This window comes from Alexandromys fortis, unplaced genomic scaffold (assembly GCF_014885135.2).
Source record: "Alexandromys fortis isolate MF-2015 unplaced genomic scaffold, M_Fortis_MF-2015_v1.1 scaffold_89, whole genome shotgun sequence".
NCBI lineage: Eukaryota > Metazoa > Chordata > Mammalia > Rodentia > Cricetidae > Alexandromys > Alexandromys fortis.
Window position 1 is genome coordinate 3,635,440 of NW_026067973.1, and position 21,112 is coordinate 3,656,551.

A 21,112-nucleotide genomic window follows, 5' to 3' on the forward strand; every position below is an offset into this window, starting at 1 on the left:
ACAGGATGACTGAGCTTTTAGATATAAACTACCGGGGGCGTCTGAACTCTTATGGCTGGTGGTGGAAGTATCAGTTTCCATGACATGGCCAAGTGATCAGATGTGTGCTGCGTAGGTAAGAGAGAGACCGTCGCCTACTCTTTTTCCTAATGAGAATGGTGCTAAGGCCAGTGGGCCGAGGTTTTCTTTCCTAGGGATTTTATCTAATTGTTCTTTTCTATAATTTTCTGTAATAAATATCTCTCTATATATATATGATAACTTGATGAATCAAATCCAGGAGCTTCTTTAGGATTACTTGATTTTTGCATTTATTGAAATGGCTAGGATTTCTAACTGATTCTAATTCTTTGAGCTTTTTCTTCTGGTTTAAAATTGCCACATTATAACCACTTTGAGAAGCCAGCAGGTGCTGTCAAGAAGGAGAAACAGCGACTCCAGAAGCGCACAGTGCTTAGCCTGAACCACAGCACCTGTAACACCAGAAAAAGCCAAACATGAATCTGTGCAGGAGAGACAGCCTTCATGCATAAATTAAATTCTCATGTCTGCACCATAGGACTTCCTTAATTGCAAAACAAAAACAAATGCAACAAAAGTAAACTTTCATTTGTTTAACAGAGTTCAAAGAAATGCATTGCATGCATTTTAATTAGACGTGACTAGAAAGAGCTTGACTAGATGATAGGAAACTGAAAAGAAGAACAAGAAGTGATCTCCCACTTATTCTTACATCACAGTGTTTCCTTTTGAGAAATATTCCCTGCTTCATACAGTGCATCTTCGTCATTTTCTTTGAGAAAACGAAAGGAGTCTAATTTTTAACATGAAAGAAAAATACCTACACCAAAGCAATTCTAGGAGGTAGATTTTGTGTTTCCTTGCTTGTACACCCAGTACTATGGTAAACTCTTCTAATTATATTTATTCAGAAATTATCCAACTATGGCAGTGTGCTGTAGATCCATAAAAAACAATTGCCCTGCAAAAACAAATTTTAACACTCCTGGCCTAAATGGCTTCTCAGTTTGGAACATAATCCAAGCAAGAGATTCCAGAAGATTTGGTTTATCTTAAAATTTATGCCATTAAAAATGACAGTTTCAGCTTTAATGAGGTGTATATCAACTGTCTGTCGCTTCTTAATGGAAAACTTTGCATATCAATGATACTTCATAAACATATTTGTCTTTATTTTGCTTAAATTAGCTTTCTAGTTTCCTCCCCAGGGAAACAGGCCTTCAGCAGTAAAGTTGCCTACTTGAAACATCCCTGTTTAATGTGGTTCAGTGGGCACCAAGCACATATGTAGAACACTTTGATATTCAACAGGCCACGTAGAAGTGAGGGATTAGCCTTCCGAGAACTGCAAATTCATAATTAACTACAGAGAACTACTTTATGTTGCCCATTTATAACAGTTATTCAAATAATTGTATTCATTAGTCTTTATACAATGGATCAAGCCAATTAGACATAGAAGCACTTTCAGCCAATCAGATTTCAGGACAAAGGGCTAGCATTTCCCCTCAGCTGCCTCTATAATTTATTGCATTACCACATCCCCTTTAGTTGCCTGGTTCCATCGCTGCGGAACACCTGTGAACTCTAAAGATTTTCATGTTGATTTGGCTTGTGCTCTGAAGCACTCAGTACCCAGGGTTCATGTGAGAAACTCTCCTCTCTTAGGGCTGATGGTGGGCCAGCCTCTTCCAGCTCAACCAGCTCGCCATGTTCATTTGGCGCCTTTGTAAATCACCTCAGAAAATTTGAGCTCCAGTGTCCACTCGTACAAGCTTGTTTTAGCTCATTTGAAATAAGTAGAAATGGTAGCCAGTCTGCCGCTATGGCTGCCTTTCGTCTTTGGTCAGTAATTGACCAAGGATGACTCACAAAACATTGACTCAACAAATATTTACTGACAGGATAGTTTTGCAGAGCTTCAAGGAGGGGAAAGATACAAAAATAAACAACACTTGTGTCTCTTTCCAAAGACCTTACAGCTGAGTTAGACCCACAACCACCTTCAAAACGATAGACACAGACTGTAAGACAGCTATTGTGGGGATTCGAGTACCTGGGGCAATAAGTTGGGATTGAAGAGAACAGCAATGAATAAGCAAAGGCCACCTTGACCGTCTTAACATTTTATGGTATTTAATAAACTTCCTTGAAAGATCAGCCGAGAAATAAGCATGAAGAAATGGAAGCCATCTCTAGCTGCACCTCCCTCTGTTTAGCTACCCTCCTCTTGGCCTCACTTAGTTCAGAGCAGAGCTGGTGGAGAACTGTCCCAGCTGGGCCACATTGGGGTTGACTGGAACACCAGCATTTCAAGCCCTGCTTGATTATCTCCTGACCTTACTGCTTTTTCAGCTTTGAGGGTTTTATATTTCTGGAATACCATTGATTTATGAAATTCTTCTTTTTAAAAAAAATGAGTTGTGAATCAGATTTTTCTGATGAAGGCATAACCTGCAATCTGCAGTTAGCAGATGCTGTACCATTTTGAAATATGTGATCCAAGATCATTCTAAATTGATAAATGAACTATGTTTGTCAGTATTGGCAAAGGATTTCAATTCTCAGTGAAATGCAAGATAAAGCTTACATATGTCGGTATGTAGCATCTAAGTACATTCATATTGAAGAGATATATCAGAGTGTCCACAGCTAACAATTCAGCTTCACTTTTTTTCTTTCTGCATGCTTATTTGAATGAGTGATTTTTAAACATTCACCCTCATGTTTCATGTGCTTTCAACAGTGGAGACTGAGGACTCTTTCTGCCTTATCGTATATCAATAACAATTACGTAATTAAAGAAATGAACATACGGATTAATATATTCAAGCTCTCCGAAAAAGCGGGAGATGGCAAGAGATTTGGCTCATGTTTTCTTTTTTTACACAAAGTCCATCCTCAGTTCTTAAGTGTTTTGTTTATGTCCCTCGAGGAATGAAAAGAAAAACGATTTGTTTTTACTTGTAAGGCCTTACTCAGTTGCCCAATTCCGCAGAAGAACTGGACAGTGAGGACCTCTCAGGTAAGGGCTAGCCATTAGGTAAGGTGCTGCAGTGTCCAACCTGTGGGTGCTTTGTCCACTGTGACCAAATGACCACTTGGTTTGCTGAGCAATCATTGTGGGTGCTGAGACTAAGAAAAGAACAAACCACGTGTAGATAACTTCTCCTCCATTCTCTCACGCACCTTTCTTTCCTACAATAACAATGCACTACTGCAGACGGTGGCCTGTGCTTTTAATACAGGAGAGAACAAAATGCTGAGGCCACTCTGCTTGGTGACTTGAAGTAATGTTTCCATCCGAGATGCTCAGTGGCTCAGGAGAAATTTGGTTGCATTATGAAGCAGTTGATGTTGGATTATGTGACATGATCTTAGAGCCCTATTGACTGTCTACTTCTGTGGAATAGACTAGAAAGCCATATAGTATACTTTGAAGTAGGTGGGAGAGCAGGACAGGGAGGAGGGGGCCAATTGTTTTGTCACACACCAGGCTGTAAACTAATTATCCACCTCAGACCTTTTTTACAGCATACTGAGCTCTTGCAAAAAGTAGGTTTCATGCTTGATTCCAGGATTTAGGTGTTACTAATCCAGAATAAGAAGCGTGTCCTACAAAGGCGGGAGGAAGGAGATTTAAAGTGGTCAGAGCTAAACAATTATTCGAGCTTCCATGATGTCATGAGACTTTGGTGACAACTGCCTAAAGCTTCTGGAGCACTTTGATTGGCACTTAGTGAGCCAGTGAGCACGCCCCTGACATTGCAGTGGAGAAGCCAAGACACTGGTATGTGGCTGCTATCCGGAGCCCACGGCAAAACAGGCTCCATATTACCCCTTCCCAGACAGCGTTCACTGCAGTTATTTTGAATGACTGGTGCTTGAGGCACCATCCTTGCCTATACCTCAGTGAAAACAAGCTAGTACCCCCCATATCTCAGAACACACTGGATGTGTTTCCGGCTGTGTGCTTCAGACCTCACGGATACCTTCACTTTTCTGCTCTGTCCCTGTGTAGGGGAGCTGGACTTCTGGAATTTCCTAGAGTAGATGCTTCCAGGAGGCTACTCACTGGATCTGTCCCCTGCTTGCACCTCTCTTGCAGTAAGCACCCAGCTAATACTTTCTGGGTAAATGAAGGAATTCTAAATACCAGTGAATTTCAGTAAATAAGTAGGAAGGTCGCCACCTATTAGCCGTGCTATTCGTTTGCCTCTTTCTACTGATAGATATATTTAAAGAAGTTGCAAACGCATGAAAACAAAACATTTACTTTCTTTAAAAATAGAAGTGGGTAAGTCTTGCCTGACTCTCAGGCAGTGCCAGCAGTGAACAGCTGTTTGCCTTCCAGGTGAAGGGTGAAGGTGCTCTCTGTTCTGGCATCTGAGGTCACCCCCAGATAAGTGACCCTGCGCAACTGGATCTCCCAGGAATCCTGAGAAAGGTCTAGATTGTCCCTCGATCTCTCTTAGTGTATTTCCCGACAAGAATCACTCAGAGCAAAAGGAGTTTTTGTCCTCTTTAGGAAAACATGAGTCAGCCAGGTACCTCTTCTCCCAGCTTCATCAATTAGGAACACTGCAAGTCTCAGCCTGCAACATGCTAGATGGGTCCCCACTGCAGTTATCAATCACCTAAGTCAGGAGCAATAAACCAACAACTGTTTGTGTTCATAATAATTCGGTTAAATTAATAATTACATTGCCCCCCTATTCCCTCCAGGACCGAGGCACTCCTATTGCTGGAAGTCATAAGTCATGTAGAACACTGATGAACTAGCAGGCTGGGCTGGGTTGCCTTTGCATCTGGTTTGATGAACTAATCAAAAACTGATTAGCACCTTTGTTCAAAGGGGATGCTGATTAATCAATTACTATTGATTGTGAGCTTGGCTTCTCTGGGCTGCGAAGAGACATCTAAAGGGAGAAAAAAACAACCAATAAAAATTGAGCAGCTGTCATAGTGTTTAAATTTATTAAAACAAAATACATTATTTTTTATGAAGCTGTCTTGAAATGGGTCACTGAAGGGGAGCATATTGATTGAGAAAGGATGAACTTCTCAAATCTCTGTAGCCTGGAGACTGAATTCAATTATAATACAAGACAAACAGGTTAACACCCGCCTTAAACAGCCCATCAATAAATTAGAGTAGGTGTTGCCCATTTAATGCTAAACTGTGATAATGAATAATGCTACCCACTCCCTGCTGTATTGGGTAGAAAGTCCATCCTTTCCACATTAGGGATTAATGTTGCACACTTGCAGGTCTTCCCCTGCCCTGCTCCCACCCTCATCCTCCATTCACTGGTGCCTGCCTCGGTTAATGCCAGCTTCAAAGGCAGCATAAGCTCTGCAGCCCTCAACCAGCAACTTGAGATGCCCAGCTGATCCTCCTTTGTAATCTGAATTGAAAGACTCGGTGCCTAGTTTACAGATTTAATTATTGGCCGATTTGGGGGGCTTATCTGGCTCTTCCTTGAAACCTTTTATTTACTTTTTGGGTGTTAATTTTATTGACGATAGAGCCACACTAGTTTTGAATTGTTTTATCAATTACATCTGCCGTCTCTCCGAGACAGCTGGTGGTTACCGCCACCCGTGTGGAATAGACTAGCTCTGAGCATATTTTTCCTTCTATTTTATTTTAAAGCTTTAACAAAATCGGCTCCAACTGACCCCTCCCGTCAGCAGTGGAAGGGCCTCCAGGAAAAATGGAGTGGAGTGAGGTGGTAAACAGCATGCCAGAGAGTGGGCCCTCAGCCCCAGCACAGCAGCCCTTCGGCCCCTGCTTTAGAAGCAGAGGCACCGAGAAGGCATTCCAGCTCTGTTTTCAACTCTTGTTACCCTCCAAATGAGAAAGTGATCTGGAAAAATCCTCGTGCCCTTCGCAAGCCTCAAAAACATCCAGGGGAGGGGCAGAATCCTACCTAATTTCCATAACCCTTGCATAGGTGTTAGGAGAAATCCTGATGAGCTAGCTCTTGGCTCCCTTGGTGGGTTGCAGAGGAAGCCTCTCTACACACTAGGCCTTTGAATCCAAGGATTCTCAGGCAAGGGACAGTATGCGGGCACTTGCTCCTGCACACGTGTGTCTACCACATGGGTGAACACATACATACATGGGGATGTAGCCCATGCACTGGGAGAAACCCTTCCGTTAGCACCACATGAAGTGTGACCCTGATTTGGCAAACAGGCTGTTTCATTTCTTTGATAGATATTAAGATAGATAATATGTCCACAAAGAAAGGAGAGAAAGGGCGAGACAGTTAAAGTGTGCCCATGAGGCTTAGGTGTATTTTCATTCAGCTTGTATTAATATACTCTACAGCTCAGAAAGTTCTTTCATATACATTTTTCCTGTTTTACAATTCTGAGGATTGAATCTAGGGCTTCACATATACTAAGTAATTTCTGCCACTAAGTATACATTGCCTAATTTTTATTCTACAAAAGTATTTGAGCTCTGTATGCTTGGCTCTGGACTGGCCCCTAAGCCACAGTGGTGAATAAGGCCCGGAAGGAGTTCATCCAGCCTTGGATTTCACAGCTAGGCCTGCCACCCATAATAACTTTCCGGTAGGGAACGCAGACTGGGGCTACCCCAGCTGGTCGTGACTGTGGAGAATAATCCAAGTAGCGGCGAGTGAAGAACTGGGACCGGAGAGGGTGGAGGCCAGAGCCCAGGGATGAAGATGAGCCAGCAGCTGTGGAGGTCCTCTGGAAACTGCCGTAGGGGTAGCATAAGAAGGGTTGTTAATTTACAAGTGAGGAAAGTAGGCACCCATATAGACCCAGGCAATTCACACGGACAGAGCTTAAACACAGTCCTCTTGCCTGCAAGAAAAAAAAGTGTAGCCCTTTGGTTCAGGGTTCCCAGCCTCTGGAGTCTCTTAGTCATACAATTCCTTCTTAGTGTGGACATTAGGGAAGGTGCAAAGGAAAGCTGGGCACTGAGGGGCCTGTCAAACACCCAGCTGTGTGCTAACTGACCTGGAGAGGTAGTTTTAATCTTTAAATCAAGTGCCTTCCCCTTTAGAAACGATCCATCTCTGCCCTGCTCTGATGTTTTCAGTGCCACTGTCCTGTGAAGTCTCCAAAAATGATGGGATTAGTTCCCCTAACGTCGCCCTAAGTGCCATAAAGTAATGCTTGAGGAGGGTTAAGACATGGACATTTCCTTCTTCGAAAGTGGAGTTTCGCTCCGTGGTACACACCTGTGACCTAGCTGAAGCAGAAGGATCTTGAGTTTAGTGTGAACCAGTCTATTGAGGGAGCTCATGGGGCCCATGGTCAGTGATGTTCCCACAAGTGGGGTTCTGGATTCCCCCTAGTACTGATCTTTCTCATAATCCAACATGCTACTGTTTTCACCATGGGAAGAAAGGTGGCCACCACGAAAGAGACCCAATCTTTTCTTCAGACTAAACAGTTGTTAGCCACAGTGTGCAGTGTGAGTTCAAGTTCCACAGGTTGGACACTGCTTTGGGGTGACCTCACCATATTCATGATTCCATCCTCCTCACGCCCCCAAATGCCTGAGGCCCACCGAAGCATCTCTCTATAGAGACAGATTCTATTGGGAATGCCTGTTTGGAAACACTTGACACTCTGTCCTCCTTACCAGGTTCATCTAAGGGAAACTCCAGTGTCATCCTCAGTGCCTTCCCATGGCTTAAAGTAGAAAAGTCAACCCCACTGCCAAGTGTCCTGTTACAAGAAGAACCGGGGTCACTCTGAAAGTACTAAATGTCTTGGGATTGGCATCCTGTTTCATGGAGTCGTTTCTGCTGATGATTAAATTAACTAAAACCAAGTGACTGGAGAAGGGAGAGCCATCAACATTTAAAAGACTTGTCCTAATCTTTAGCTGCAGAATGGTTATCATTACAGCCCTCAGATGGTGTACCAGAATCATAGCGCGTGTACGATGGCCCTGCGCTTCCTTCGTCGCCATAGAGAACAGCGAAGCCATTAGATGCGGCTTGCATCAATTCTGTATAAGTCAAAAGAAAGCTTGGTCACCATTCCTCCTAAAGAGCTGACAAATTTTGACCTAGGATCGGTGATGAGAATCAAAAAGATCCTCCTCAGCTTTTCATAACGCAGACTGAAGCTCAGCAGACACTGAATCCTGATGACATGTCAAGCCCTAAGCCAGATAGGCACTTTCATGCGCAGCCATGCGCTGGCCCCTGGCAGAATACTATTGGAGCCAATGTCTCAGAGTAGGTGACTAACCTGCCTGAAGTCACACAGGAAAGAATTGAAGTTCGGTTTCTGGCCCAGGTTTGATGGCAAGTCTGGTGCACTTTGCCACGTGCCATGCAGGTGAACTCCTAGCTAGTCCCCTGTGCCTCGGTGGTGACAGGCAGGGAGAGTCCTGAGCCCTGAGAGTGACCTGTCCAGCCGCTGTCGGTGCACAGTTGTCATTTAAGTGAGCATATGCCGAGCTCTGGGGTGCACACTGAGGATGACTACTGCAGTTTTCCTGGCAGTGGCCTTGCACAGCCCCTCCAGACGTCAGAATAGCGCATGGTATTGCAACACTCGAATGCAGCTGATGGCTGACACTGGCCGCCCGGCATGCTATATAGGAATCGTCATGATTTTCTTGCCTTACATTGATTCCTTCCCTTCCCTTCTCGGAGAAGACAGAAAGGAAAGGTTATGCTGCATAAAGGCTAGTGTGCTCCAATATATATTAACATCTTAATGGGAAAGCTGCGCATGTACTGTATACATTTACCACTCTGACAAGAGGGAATTAAATGTCAGAAGGATTTGTAGCATCTATAATTGAATTGGTGCTGAGAAAAGCAAATCTTAAAAGAAGAATAACATATTAGGATTAGCAAACAACGTGGCGTTTTGTCAGCGCTTGCCGTTCAGAGTTTCCCTCCAGTAATAAAGCTGTGCTCTGAAAGCGCATCAGTAGCTTGGTTGCCCTAGATGATGGAAACAGTAGCTACACCTTTCAGATGACACAACTGGTGTGTGTGTGTGTGCGCGCGTATGTGGGGGGGGGGTGTGCACACACTTGTGTTTGGTGTTTTGTTTTGTTTTTCTTCAGGTTTGGAATGTGCACCACCACCTTCCCCCTCCCTCCTCCTTAGCAAGAAGTAGCAAGTGACATCACAGTCATTAAGCCTTCTCTGAGATAGACTAATCCGTCCAGCTCTAGGAAGCCGGAGGCAGCATTTCCATCATAAACACCAATTCTAAGAGTTTTTAATTAAACTGACTTGTCCAGCAAGACCTCGGCTGCACCAAGTGACAGAACTATTGCAAAATGTCAGCCTCAGTTTCAATCATCCCTGGGCAGGAGAGGCCCCTGTGGGAGTGGGAGACGTAGAATCCGCCACTTTAAATGAGCTCCAAGGCAGTTTTAGCCTCAGACAAGATTGGTGGGTACTGCAATGGTATCTAGCCTGCACCAAGGAAGCCCAAGATAGGAGGGTACAGCAGTGCAGTTATTGCCATCCTGACACTGCATGCACACTTCACACTTCCCCTTCTCCAAAGAGAGAGCTCTGTATCCTTTTTGCAAGACGACTGACCTTAGATTCTGTAGCCTGGGTTTCCAAGTGGTCAGCCTGCAGTTGCAATAAGGGTTCTGCTCTGAGAGTCCTGCCTTGCCAGGAGCCTGTCAAGAACATCCTAGCCTGGTTACCCATGAATCTCTGCTTTTGCAGCACAGCCTGCAAGGCTTATGGCATTCTCCTGGCAGTTGGTGTGGCACCTCTCCTGCTAGGTGGTAAAGTAGCCATAGAAACCAGGGCCTTACACACAGGCAGCAGAACAGGGGATGTTCTGTGAAGGAAGTGCTCCACTTTAGTAAGCATTTAAGGAATGAATACAAGTAGAGAAAAAAGCTGTCCACGAGAGAGGTGGAAAGAGACTGAAAGTCCAATCCAGCCTTCAGAATGCTCCCCCATTCGCATCACCCTTGAGGAGCAGGAGGGGTCAGGTCAGCTGAAGAAAGCTGAGCAGTTGGTACATCCCTGGGATTTGATGAAAAGTATCTTGTTGCTGTTGTTGTTGTTAATTCTTTTATTGTTGTTATTCTGAGATTTCTAAGATGCTAAAAATCATGGCCAGGGTAGTTGAAGATATGACACAGGGTTTTGTTATTGTTGTTGCTTAATTGATTTTTTTTTTGTTTGCTTCTTTTGTTTTTGTTTTTTTTCCAACCTGACATTCTGCAAGGGTCTTATAAATCTCACATGGAGCTAAGATGTTTCAATTTTTTTGTCACAAGAGCCAACTCCCAGCTAGTGGTGTGGTCACATTTGACGCTATAATGTGGCACAGAATTCGGTGGTGGGGGCAGACCAAGGACTGTGCCACAGCTGCGTTGTCACACCAAGCCACTGGTGTTGTCTGAGTTAGACTTAGCTCACTCATTCACCCGGATGTGTGTATGGAGTTATTTGGATGAGATTAACTACACACAAACTGTCATTGGTGTTGTCTCAGTTAGATTTGGTCAGCCCACTCATTCACCAGAATGTGTGTATCAAGTTACTTGTATGAGATTAACTACACACAGAGCGTGGTTAGTGTTGTCTAAGTTAGACTTAGCTCACTCATTCATCTGAATGTGTGTATGGAGTTATTTGGAGATTAACTACACACAGAGCGTGGTTAGCAGGAACTAGAATGGCTATTTGTACATGTATGTACCAAGCATGTGCTTGGCATTCCTCCCCAGTACAGCAAGAGCATAGCTTTATCCCAAAATAGAAACCCTAACACCTGTGGCTCCCCTTACCTGGAGACCGGGCTCCTTTAGAAGACCCCTGCTTCCCCACCTGAACTTTTTGCTGGAGGAGCTGCGGCAGCTGAAGAGTTTGCCTCCTGTTTTCTTGTCTGGCTACAAAGGGGAGGAAGAAATCTGGAGAGCAGTTCCCAGGAAAACAGCAGCAAATGGCATGGGACCCAGTCAGATGCATCTCCTTGCTCACAGGAGCGGGACCTTCAAGAACTCGTCTAAATTCTCAACTCTTGATCAAGATAGGAGAGGTGGAGGCTGGCGGACATTGCCACAGATCCTGTTTTTAGCCACCTCTGACAGCCAAGTGCATCTTTGAGCAAAGCGTTGCTGCTTTTTGTGACCATCGAGAGGTCTCAGCAGCAGGTGCAGGGGGTTCTTACCCAGGAGCAGACAACCAGCATCACCCCTACCAGTCTGAGCCAATCCACAGCACAGTTGGAACTGCCTCCCATCCTACAAGAGGAAACAGAAGAGATGAATGAGAAACAACTGATCGCCGCAGGGGAGCCCAGCCAGTGACAGGCACTTCGGGACAGTCACAGCTCTATTACTGCCTCTCATGGTCAACCAGGGTTGGGAGGAGGGTGGAGGAGAGGTAGGAAGAGGCGGCCAGGAGCTCATAACCAGCCGTGTTCCCTATAAATTAAACATCAGTTGCCTTCTGTGTCCATCCGCTGTAATTGAAGGCAGGAAAACTGTCTTGGTGATTAACTAGCAGTAGTAAACTTTCTGATCAAAGTGAGTATCAGAAAGTAGCTAGAGAGATTACGCTTGCAAATAAGGATCTGCAACGTGTGTGTGCCCTTGAGGGTGGGAAAGAACTCAAACCCAGGTGTTTAGTGTGAGCTAAGTACAGGGGAACTAGCTCGACTGAGCGCATTTGGAGAACAGAGGTCAGCTGAACTGCTGGCTTAAGTAAGGAATCCCATAGATGGCAGGTTTGTTTGTTTTGTTTGTGAAGCCTTGTTTGGGGAAGGTTGTCCTTAGTTTTGTCTGCCTTTTCTTCCCCTCTCCCCTCTAAAACACAAACATACTGGCACACTCTCTGACTTTTCTGTGCCTGAAATTGGAGGAATTAGTCTTTTAACAGTGGGCAAGAGTTGCCTGCCTCCACATGGGTAGGGATTGCGTCTTAAACAGCTTCTAGAAGCGTTCGTCAAGTCTCAACCTTCCCAAAGTGGCACCTCCCTGCTCCCTTGCCTCATGTAACTCTCTTCCCTCATCTGTATCACCTTGTCCCAAATCTAAGACATGGGCAGTTTATGGAAAAGTCAAACATTCTTTCCTTTTGAAGCCCATGACAACTCAAGATTAGTTGATATCATTCAAACAGAACTGGCAAGTTTTACTATTACCTGGTCCCTGTGTGAACATTTGAGTGTTTGTCAAGGGTGTATCTTCACGATATAAAGTGTAGCCCTCCAGCAGGCACCAAGATCCGGTACTACCCCGTGATGGTCACTCTTCATCATGAGTATGACTGGCTTTAGGATCACCATGGAAACACACTCATGGACGTGTCTGATGATATCTCCAGAAAAGTTTAGCTGAAGATAGAAACCCAAATCCTAAATGTGAGTAGCACCATTCCATGGGCCAGATCCCAGATCAAACAAACAAACAAACAAACAAACAAACAAAAAAAAAAAAAAAAGAGGAAAAAGCAAAAGCAAGTACCAGTGTTCACCTCTTTCTGCTTCCTGACTGGGGATGCCATGCGACCACTGCCACTCACTCCTGCCACCATCCCTTCCCTGCCATGATGGACTGTGCTCTCAGAATGGAAAGCAGAGGAAGCCCTTCCTTCAGTTATTTGTGGCAGGTATTTTGTCACAGAAGAACAATAATCAATGCACCCCACACACAGTACTTCCCATCAACAAGCTGTTTCACAAAAGGCTACGAAGTTTCCATGACCCCGGCCTGCCTCGTTGAAAGGACTTCCAAGACAATGGAAGCCACATTGTCCGCAATCAGCAGCACTTGGACTGAGGCAGGGGATTCCCCTCCACTACATTTCAAGTTGAGCTTATTAGACACGTAGCTGGAGGGCCTTGCACATCACGGAGTAGACTAATTGGCTGCAGCACTCTGCCTCCAACCCATCTCCATCCTCCAATTAAACTCCCATCATCCCGTTGTCCAGGCGACCTACCGCTGCCTCTGACTTGGCATCTCTTTGGGGGTTTGGGGTTTGAGTTATTCTGTAACCCTTCCAACGTTAACTCCACGGAACACTTTAAATACTCCACATTCTGGTTGAAGCTTTTTTAATTAAAGTACTTTCCACGGGAGCCTCGGTCGTCACGAGTTACTTCCCCGCATCCTTCAGTGCCTAGTCTCCAAGCAGAATTGGAAATATTGATAGAAAGTGTAAGCCCTGCCCTCCTGCTGAAAGCCTTGTATCAGGTTTCGGCTCAAAAGAGTACCATTACCTTTAGCTGTCACGGATCTGTACACTTGATCGATAAACTTCAAATATTATTAGAGGTGGAGGCTTCAGAGATTTGCTCTGTTCTTTGGAGAGAGACAGAGATAAATCTTTCTTAGAAATTGACTTGAATTTGCACTCTCGGTCTTCCCGGTGAAATGCATTTCTCTTAGGCATCCAGCAACTACAAGGGGGGCAGATTTATAGGCCATGTGCTTCATGTACTGAAAGATTTAAATGGTAAATCCTTCACATATGACTTCACAAATCATGTAAAGTTAAAAGATTTTTACCGTTTCTGTTGCTGCTGTGCTTAAATTGTAAGGTACAGCCAGTAAATCATTTTAATGGAGGTGTCGTACTTGACTCAATAAAAAAAAAAAGACAATGGTTTAGCTTCCACTCCAAAATGTTAATGTATTAATCAACGGGAGAATAATTGTTTTTTACTATGTTATAAATCTCGGGTGCCATTAGGATTTAAGCAAAGGGTGATGTAGCCACATTCCTAAATTAAAATTGTTTACCCTGCCACACATCCATTCTGCATCACCATAGCTCATTCCGGGTTCATTCTGAAGTTGTTCCCCAGCCAAAAAATCAAAGAGGGACGTCCCAAGGGAGCGAGGCTTATAAGAGAAAACTAATTGCATTTAGAGGTTTTAAATAAATAACATCAAACCCGTCTGTGGCAATGGACAAGTATTCCTTCCTGTCTTAACGTTTTCTGTCTCTCCCTCTCTCTCCCTTTCTCTCTCCATCCCCTCCCCCTTTGAATTAGGTTTTCAGATTTTACATTGAGGCTTTTCCCCTCCTCACTCCTTGTAAATGTGGCAAGCATGTCATGTCTTTAGTCTCATAAGCCTGGTTTTATCTCTACACAGCCTTGCTTTCCCTATGCATGTTCCTCTAAGAGAGTGAGCTGTGCGGCCTGTTGACATCCCCCTCCCCCACCCCCATTCCCCTGATCGCCTGGAGATACCATCTGTGGTGCCCATAAACAGTTAGGTCAGCCCCCTTAATTACTGGTAGCTGTAAGTTCCAGGGTGTGTATAGTGAGCGCTAGGGATAGGTGAGAAGAGGCAGGATCCCCAGCCCCCATACACACACGCACAGCTCCCTAGTTCCTTTCACACACAGTAGCACGCCTATGTTGCCTCTAATGAAATTGCCTTGTGGGGAGAACAGATCAATTCAGCACTGGACAGGTCAGTCTGTTCCCTCCGTGTAACTTGATCCAGCTGGTTTGTTCTTGCTGACTCCTCCATTAAAAAAGAAGGTGACCTCCTGACCCTGGAGGCAGTGTCCCTGGGGCTCCTGGTGTCTTGTAATAAGTTCTACATCCCTATTCCTCTTCTGGTTTTAACAGACTCTCGAGCAGGTGAAGAGGGCGCCATTGGTGCGGTGGACCACGCAGTGATTGGCGGTGTTGTGGCTGTGGTCGTGTTTGCCATGCTTTGCTTGCTCATCATTCTGGGCCGCTATTTTGCCAGACATAAAGGTAAGCAAGGTGCTTTGGCAGGCTGGAGCAACATGTCACCAGAGCCCTGGCGTTGGGGGACCTCACTGTTGTCATTACTAGGCAGCTTGGTGTAAAGGGTGACATAGCATATATGATTCCTCGAGCGGGCTTGGGTGGATAAAGAAACCTTAGCAGCCACAGCTAAGGACTGCGTGATAATTTGGATTCCCTATAAATACAAAGCTGTACGGGTCTGTTTTCCCCAGTCTACATTTGGGGTTAGAGTCAAAATAACAAGGTTGGGGCTGGCATGATGAGTGAGTGGCCTGAGCCCTGGAAGATTGTATGCTTGGCAAACATACACAGCCCGCTCGTTTTCCCCCGGAGACAGGTGAACCAGTTCACTGAACCTGAACTCTGAGTAAGCTGGTCCCGAGGGCCAGAATATTTCCTCCTTGATGTGGTGTGCCCAGGTTTAAAAAGAAAAAAAAAAAAAAAAAAAAAAAAAAAAAATCTTTTGCCTTAAAAGCCACATAAATATGTATTTTTTAAATTATCAGGGCAATTGATTTAAATTGCCATTAATCATCACACTTACCAACTGTGCAGACTGGATGGGCAATCATCTTTGCCAAGGCTCTTCCTCTCTGCCTCATGCTGCTCTGAGCCTCTTCTCCCTCCTGGTAATTTAGCCTTCCTTTTCTCTGTCGGCCCTTGTCTTTCTCAGTTTTTTTTCTCAAGCACTCTGCAATGAGCTTTGGGGGGCTTTGTAGGCGCTTGCATACTGCTCGATTGTGACCTGGGTTTGGGGAAAGTCCCTGGAGCCCAGCAGTGGAGGTCCAGGGTGCTGAACAACAGACCTTAGGATCTGGAAGTGTCTGTCTGGAGCACAGAGTCTGGGGACTCTTGGAGCTGTGTGGCCCAGAACCTCCGCCTTTCAGTGCTTAACTTGGTCGAGCTAGGAAGGTCCAGCCTGGGAGCCAAGGCGAGTGTGCAGAGCATTCACGGGGAATCAGAAGACAGGGGTACATATGTCTCTGCAAGAGAGAGGACTCGGGAAGGAAGCGTTTGACCACCTGCTTGCTCAGTTTCTCACTTTAAGATCTGAAAATTCAGTAAAATGTCTCAGGCTTTCTGAAGTATAAGAATCTTGAGTCAGAGCATAATGGGAAGAAGCCTATCAGATTTTACCAGACAGTTTGAGTTCTACCTGTCTGCTAGTCTGAGGTGAAGTCTTGTCTTCCTTCATGTAAACCCTTGGGATTTGGTGATAGAAATGTCACCAACTTGGTTAATGTTCTGTCTGTTGTCATTATAAAGTGGCTGTGCCAATTAGCAAATCCATGAATCCGGGTCCAGGCTCCAGTCACATGGTGAGAAAGAAACCCTTGTTCCTGAAGACAGAGCCCAAGCCTCAATTGCAGTCTTTACAGTGTCAAAAATTTTGTCTCCATCTGGTGCCCTCCTCTGAAATGGAAGGCATAGAGAAACCAACCCTTATACAAGTTCAAGCACAGTCTCACCTGTGGGTAGCCAGTAGCCATTCATGAAGCCAGAAAAACTATGGTTGGAGTAACTGACTCAAGATGACAATAGAAGCGTCATTGGGGCCCTAATTCATTTATTGGCTAATTGCTCTTCCTTGCTTTGGTCTTTAACCATGTGCGAACATCTCTGGTCATCGGTCTTTGGTGTTTACTGTTTATGCGGTAGTCAGCAGCTCTCCAGCTTTCTGCATTTTAGCCCCACTCACGTCTTCTTCTCTGGTCATACTCCCTGCTCTAATGTCTCGTTTGCTGAATTACATCGCAGCGGCTCAGCTGGAGTGGTACCTTTGGAGCCCCGGATCCCCATCTGTCTCACCCACCTCGCTCTCTTCTTCCAATTGTTTTTTTTTCTTCCCCTCTGCTGCCTGCACACCACTTCGGCTGATGATGGCCATAAAGCAACTTGCCATCTCTGTACCACTTCACACAGAGGCCATCAGAGAGTCACAGTGCTTTACCCCTTCATCTTTCAGGTACATACTTCACTCATGAAGCCAAAGGAGCCGATGACGCAGCAGACGCAGACACAGCTATAATCAATGCAGAAGGAGGACAGAACAACTCCGAAGAAAAGAAAGAGTACTTCATCTAGATCAGCCTTTTTGTTCCAATGAGGTGTCCAACTGGCCCTGTTTAGATGATAAAGAGACAGTGATACTGGAACTTGCGAGACGCTCGTGTGTTTTTTATGAGTGGGTGGAAAGATGCGAGACTGGGAAGGCTTGTGGTTTGCTATGTAAAAACAAAAAGAAAAAAATGTTCTTTGAAAAGTACGATCTGCTGTTTGACACCTCTTTTTATCTGGTTTTAATTTGGTTTGGGTTTTGGTTTTTTTGTTTTTTTTTTTTTTAATTTTTCTTTCTTCCTACCAAGTCAAACTTGGGTTTCGGTAGATTGCAGAAAATTCTGTGCCTTGTTTTTTCATTTTTTTGTGTGTGTTTCTTTCCCCTTCTCCTTTGTATGCATTTATTTTTCCCAAAATCAATTTTTCCCCTCCCTAAACCTCCCCTTTTTTGGAATTGACCTGCTGGGATTCCTAAGACTTTTCCCCCATTGTTGCCGTTTCTGCTTTCTTTTGTTTTTGTGTTGACGGTGACTGCTTTCTGTTCCAAATTCAGTTGCATAAAAGGAAAACCAGCACGGTTTAGATTTCATAGTTCAGAATTTAGTGTCTCCATGATGCATCCTTCTCTGTTGTCGTAAAGACTTGGGTGAAAAAAAAAAAGAAAAAAAAGAAAAAAAACAATGAAAACTCTTTGCTGCTGCCCATGTTTCAATACTTAGAGCAGCGAAGACTAGAAAAGTAGACTGTGACTCAGAAACTGTGGTTTGCTGTGGATCTCTTCATTACTGTACAGGGTTACCTGCAAGTGAGGTGTGTCGCAATGAGATTGACTCTGTCTTTACTGTATCTGTAGGCGGCTCAGTATAGATTGCCCCACGCTGTGCAGAAAGGTTTGGGGTGGAAAGTATCCTCCTTTCTCATTGCCCTAAACAGACCCAACAGGTGAGGTCTGTCCATTTGATGTCAGTGGACAAATTTGAGTTGCCCCAGGAGGGGAAGCAGGAAGGGGATAAGGCGGTCAGTCCTGCTCTGGTTGTTTCTATTCCAAACAATCCATTCACCTTTCCCAATTGGCCTTACTGCTCACTGACGTGCAGGAGAGAGCAAGTCCGTGTATTGTGTGAATGAATGAAGGGGCAGGTTTTTGTTGGGTTTTTTTTTTTTTTTTTTTTTGCTTTTGTTTTTATTTTTTCTTTCCTTTGTGCTTACTTAGGAGGGCAGTAGGATGTGGCCTGCATGTACTGTATATTACAGACACTGTCCTGCTGGGACGCTTGTCCTGCTGGGATTTCCAACCCCAATCCCTAAGCAGCTCTCATTCCTTCAGATTTGGCTTGACAAAGGCAGGAGGTACAAAAGAAGGGCTGGTATTGTTCTCGAAAGGTCAGAGCCGAGGTGGAAAAGCAGCATGTAGAGAATTTCAGTTACTTAATCAAAACTCAGATGTGAGTGTTTTTATCTATCTACCTTTCATACACTAGCCTTGGCCTCTTTCCTCAGCCTTAAGAACCATCTGCCAAAAGCTCCTCATCTCGCATGATGGCAGCCATAGCGCACAGCTACTGAAATAAGTTACCTTGAACATATCCTAGACTGGAGCCTAGAGGAAGGTAGAGGAGGCCTTACCATTTGCAGTCTTTAAAGCTAAGGCGGGGTTTGTCACTGAAGTGTTGAGGGAATCCAGAAGTAGTTCTGAAGGACGAAAACCTAAGCTCTTTCCCTACGTGTTGGTAGGCTCCAGACTCCAAATAACAGTCCCTATGGAAAGGTGGCATCAGAAAAGATAGAGCTATCTATATATATAGATATATAAATATATATTATATAACATTTTCAGTCAGTACTTTTGGATTTTGCAAGGTGCATTTTTACTATTGTTACATTATGTGGAAAACTTACGCTGATTTATTTAAGGGGAAAAAGTGTCGACTCTGTTATTTGAAAACGTATTTCTTTTTCTTGTCTTTATTTTCACTTCTGATAGAACCATTGCAATATGGGGGCCTTTTGGGAATGGACTGGTATGTAAAGGAAAATGCATCACCGAGCAGTGTTTTGTTGACCCCTCTCCTGTCCCTAGGCACTTAACCAAGACAAAAAGCCACAAGGAACATCCCTTTTTCAAGAATTTTATAATGTGCATCTATTCCGAGCCCTTAGCACCCATCCTGAACATAGTGTGACCATATCAAAGGGTGAGAACCAGTTAGCATGTCGTTGAAAGGGTTTTTCAGCTGTTCTTTTTAGAAAAAAAAAATAATTAAAAAAATACAAAAAAAAAAAAAAGGCAAACAAACCTACCATTGTTCACAGAATCGGCATCTCATTTCCGGGACCGCCCATCTTTCTGTTTTTGACAAGTGTACAGTAGTGCAGTGTTCTGATGTAACTTTATGGCTTACAATGTTGACATGTCTCAGGTTCCTGTGTTTTGATTGGTGTTTTTCCGTCTCAGGTAGATTGCAAAGTGTAGGCCCCACCCATTGGAAAAATAATAATTATAATTATAATAAACAAAGCAAAAACAGGAAATTACGGACTTTAGTTGTATATTGGTTTATGTATTTTTCTTAAGTATACAGTGCGCTGTTTGAAATGTATTGTTGAGTATTACTTTGTACAGGTTGATCACTTTTTTTAGAGTGAAGAAAGAACAAACTTGTTTTTTTGTGTTTTTTTAAAGGAATATAAAATAATGAAGGATGTATAATTGATGCCAAATAAGCTTGTTCTTTAGTCACAAGGACGTCCTGTTTTTCCCTCTAGGCCAGTTCTGTTCCTAAGGTGTACAAGGACCATGTTACAGTGTAAGAAACTCCACATCCGTGTGTTCCCATTCGCATTTTGTATCGGTTCATGTATACCATTTTTACAAAAAGAAAAAAGAAAAAAAAAGAAGTACTATAAAATATCTGTCTTCTTAATAAAAAAAATTAATGTCACAAGTGATCCTTTAAATCTCTTTCTGGATTCTTACAACACCCGGCCTCTGGTATCAGCTTCCTCTCCTAGGACCTTGGATGGGGACCCAGAACACTGGCAGGAGATTGCTGGGGAGTGGCTGCCAGCTGGGTTTCCATCCCTCTCGTCTACACGTCCTTGTCCTGTCCTCTTCTCCCCTCACAGTAGACAGAGTCCGGTGATTGGCTGAACGGAGTCACCTCTGGTGGGCATGGTGATTTGTGCAGGTGTGCGAGCAGCTGCCGGGGATGGCCCCTCCTGCGGACGTGTCCACCACCACCTTCTCCACTTCACCCACCACCCACCCACTTTCCTGTGTTGCCCGCTGCACCTGTCTCTTTCCTTGGGGTTCCGTGTCTTAACAGTTCCTACCACCTTCTTCCTTTTTTTTCTCTTTCCTTGGGGTTCCGTGTCTTAACAATTCCTACTGCCTTCTTCCTCTTAAAATTCTCTCTCCTTTCACAAAAGCGAAGAGCTGAGCTGCTGAGGGCTAACAGCTCGGCTGCCTGCGGATTGTTCTCACCATTTAGGTTTTGGAGACCTCCAGGCCCAGGTGGACTGTGAGATTTGGCAGCATGGTCTCAGTGTCCTTGCCTTGCAGGCGAAGTTAGCAAGAACTGCTCTTGTAATCCATGAGCAGAAAATCTGACCTCCCCAAAGTGCCCTCTCTCACCTTTACCAGCTCTCCTTGGGATCCCTTTCTGTCTCAGTGAGGTAACCAGGAAGGGTTGGCAGGGAGAGACAAGGTAAGCTCCAGAAGAGTCAGAGGCTGGGCATCTCGCTTTGGTTTCTTACATCACCATCTGGTCTCTGGTCTGTCACTGAACAAAACGGCACCAACAGATGCAGACATTGAGTGTCTGACACATGGACATTGTGGGGGACACAGACAAGCGGAGGTGATCACTAGAGGCTAAGGTGCCAGGTACACCAGTGAGTGCCACCCCACCCAATGGAATGATTGGCAGAAGCAGTGGGACTTCTTGTGGGAGGGAAATGAGCAAAAGCTGGCAAGTCAGCTCAGTGGAAGAGAGCTGGGAAGGATGGGAGAGAAGCAAGCTGAGTCCGATGCAGGAGACAGAGAGCTGAGAAGTCGGGTGCTCTGTGGACGGGATCTATCTGGTGCTTGCCCTCATAGTCTAGGTAGACGCTTCGGGCATTCACTGGCCTCTTCCAGCTTCTGCCAAAAGACAAGAATGACGGGGAGCCAAATGGCAAGAGCAACAGGAGCCAAAAGGCAAGCACAAGGGGGAGGATGATCTACCGTCTATCTCTATACCCACAAGGGCCCTTTAGGACAGCACTATCTACCGTCTATCTATACCCACAAGGGCCCTTTAGG

General features: G+C 44.7%; 1 protein-coding gene across 3 annotated transcripts in view; it reads left to right on the plus strand.

Annotated features, from left to right (window-relative positions):
* Cadm1 (cell adhesion molecule 1) overlaps nt 1–19,095 on the plus strand; it is a 326,297-nt gene extending 307,202 nt beyond the window's left edge. For all 3 annotated transcript variants that reach the window (XM_050156257.1, XM_050156258.1, XM_050156259.1), the window contains 2 exons: nt 14,605–14,736; nt 16,718–19,095. In XM_050156257.1, coding sequence (XP_050012214.1) covers nt 14,605–14,736; nt 16,718–16,836 — 251 coding nt within the window. In that variant the 3' untranslated portion in view covers nt 16,837–19,095. The remainder of the gene's footprint in view (nt 1–14,604; nt 14,737–16,717) is intronic.
* The last annotated feature ends 2,017 nt before the right edge of the window (nt 19,096–21,112 follow it).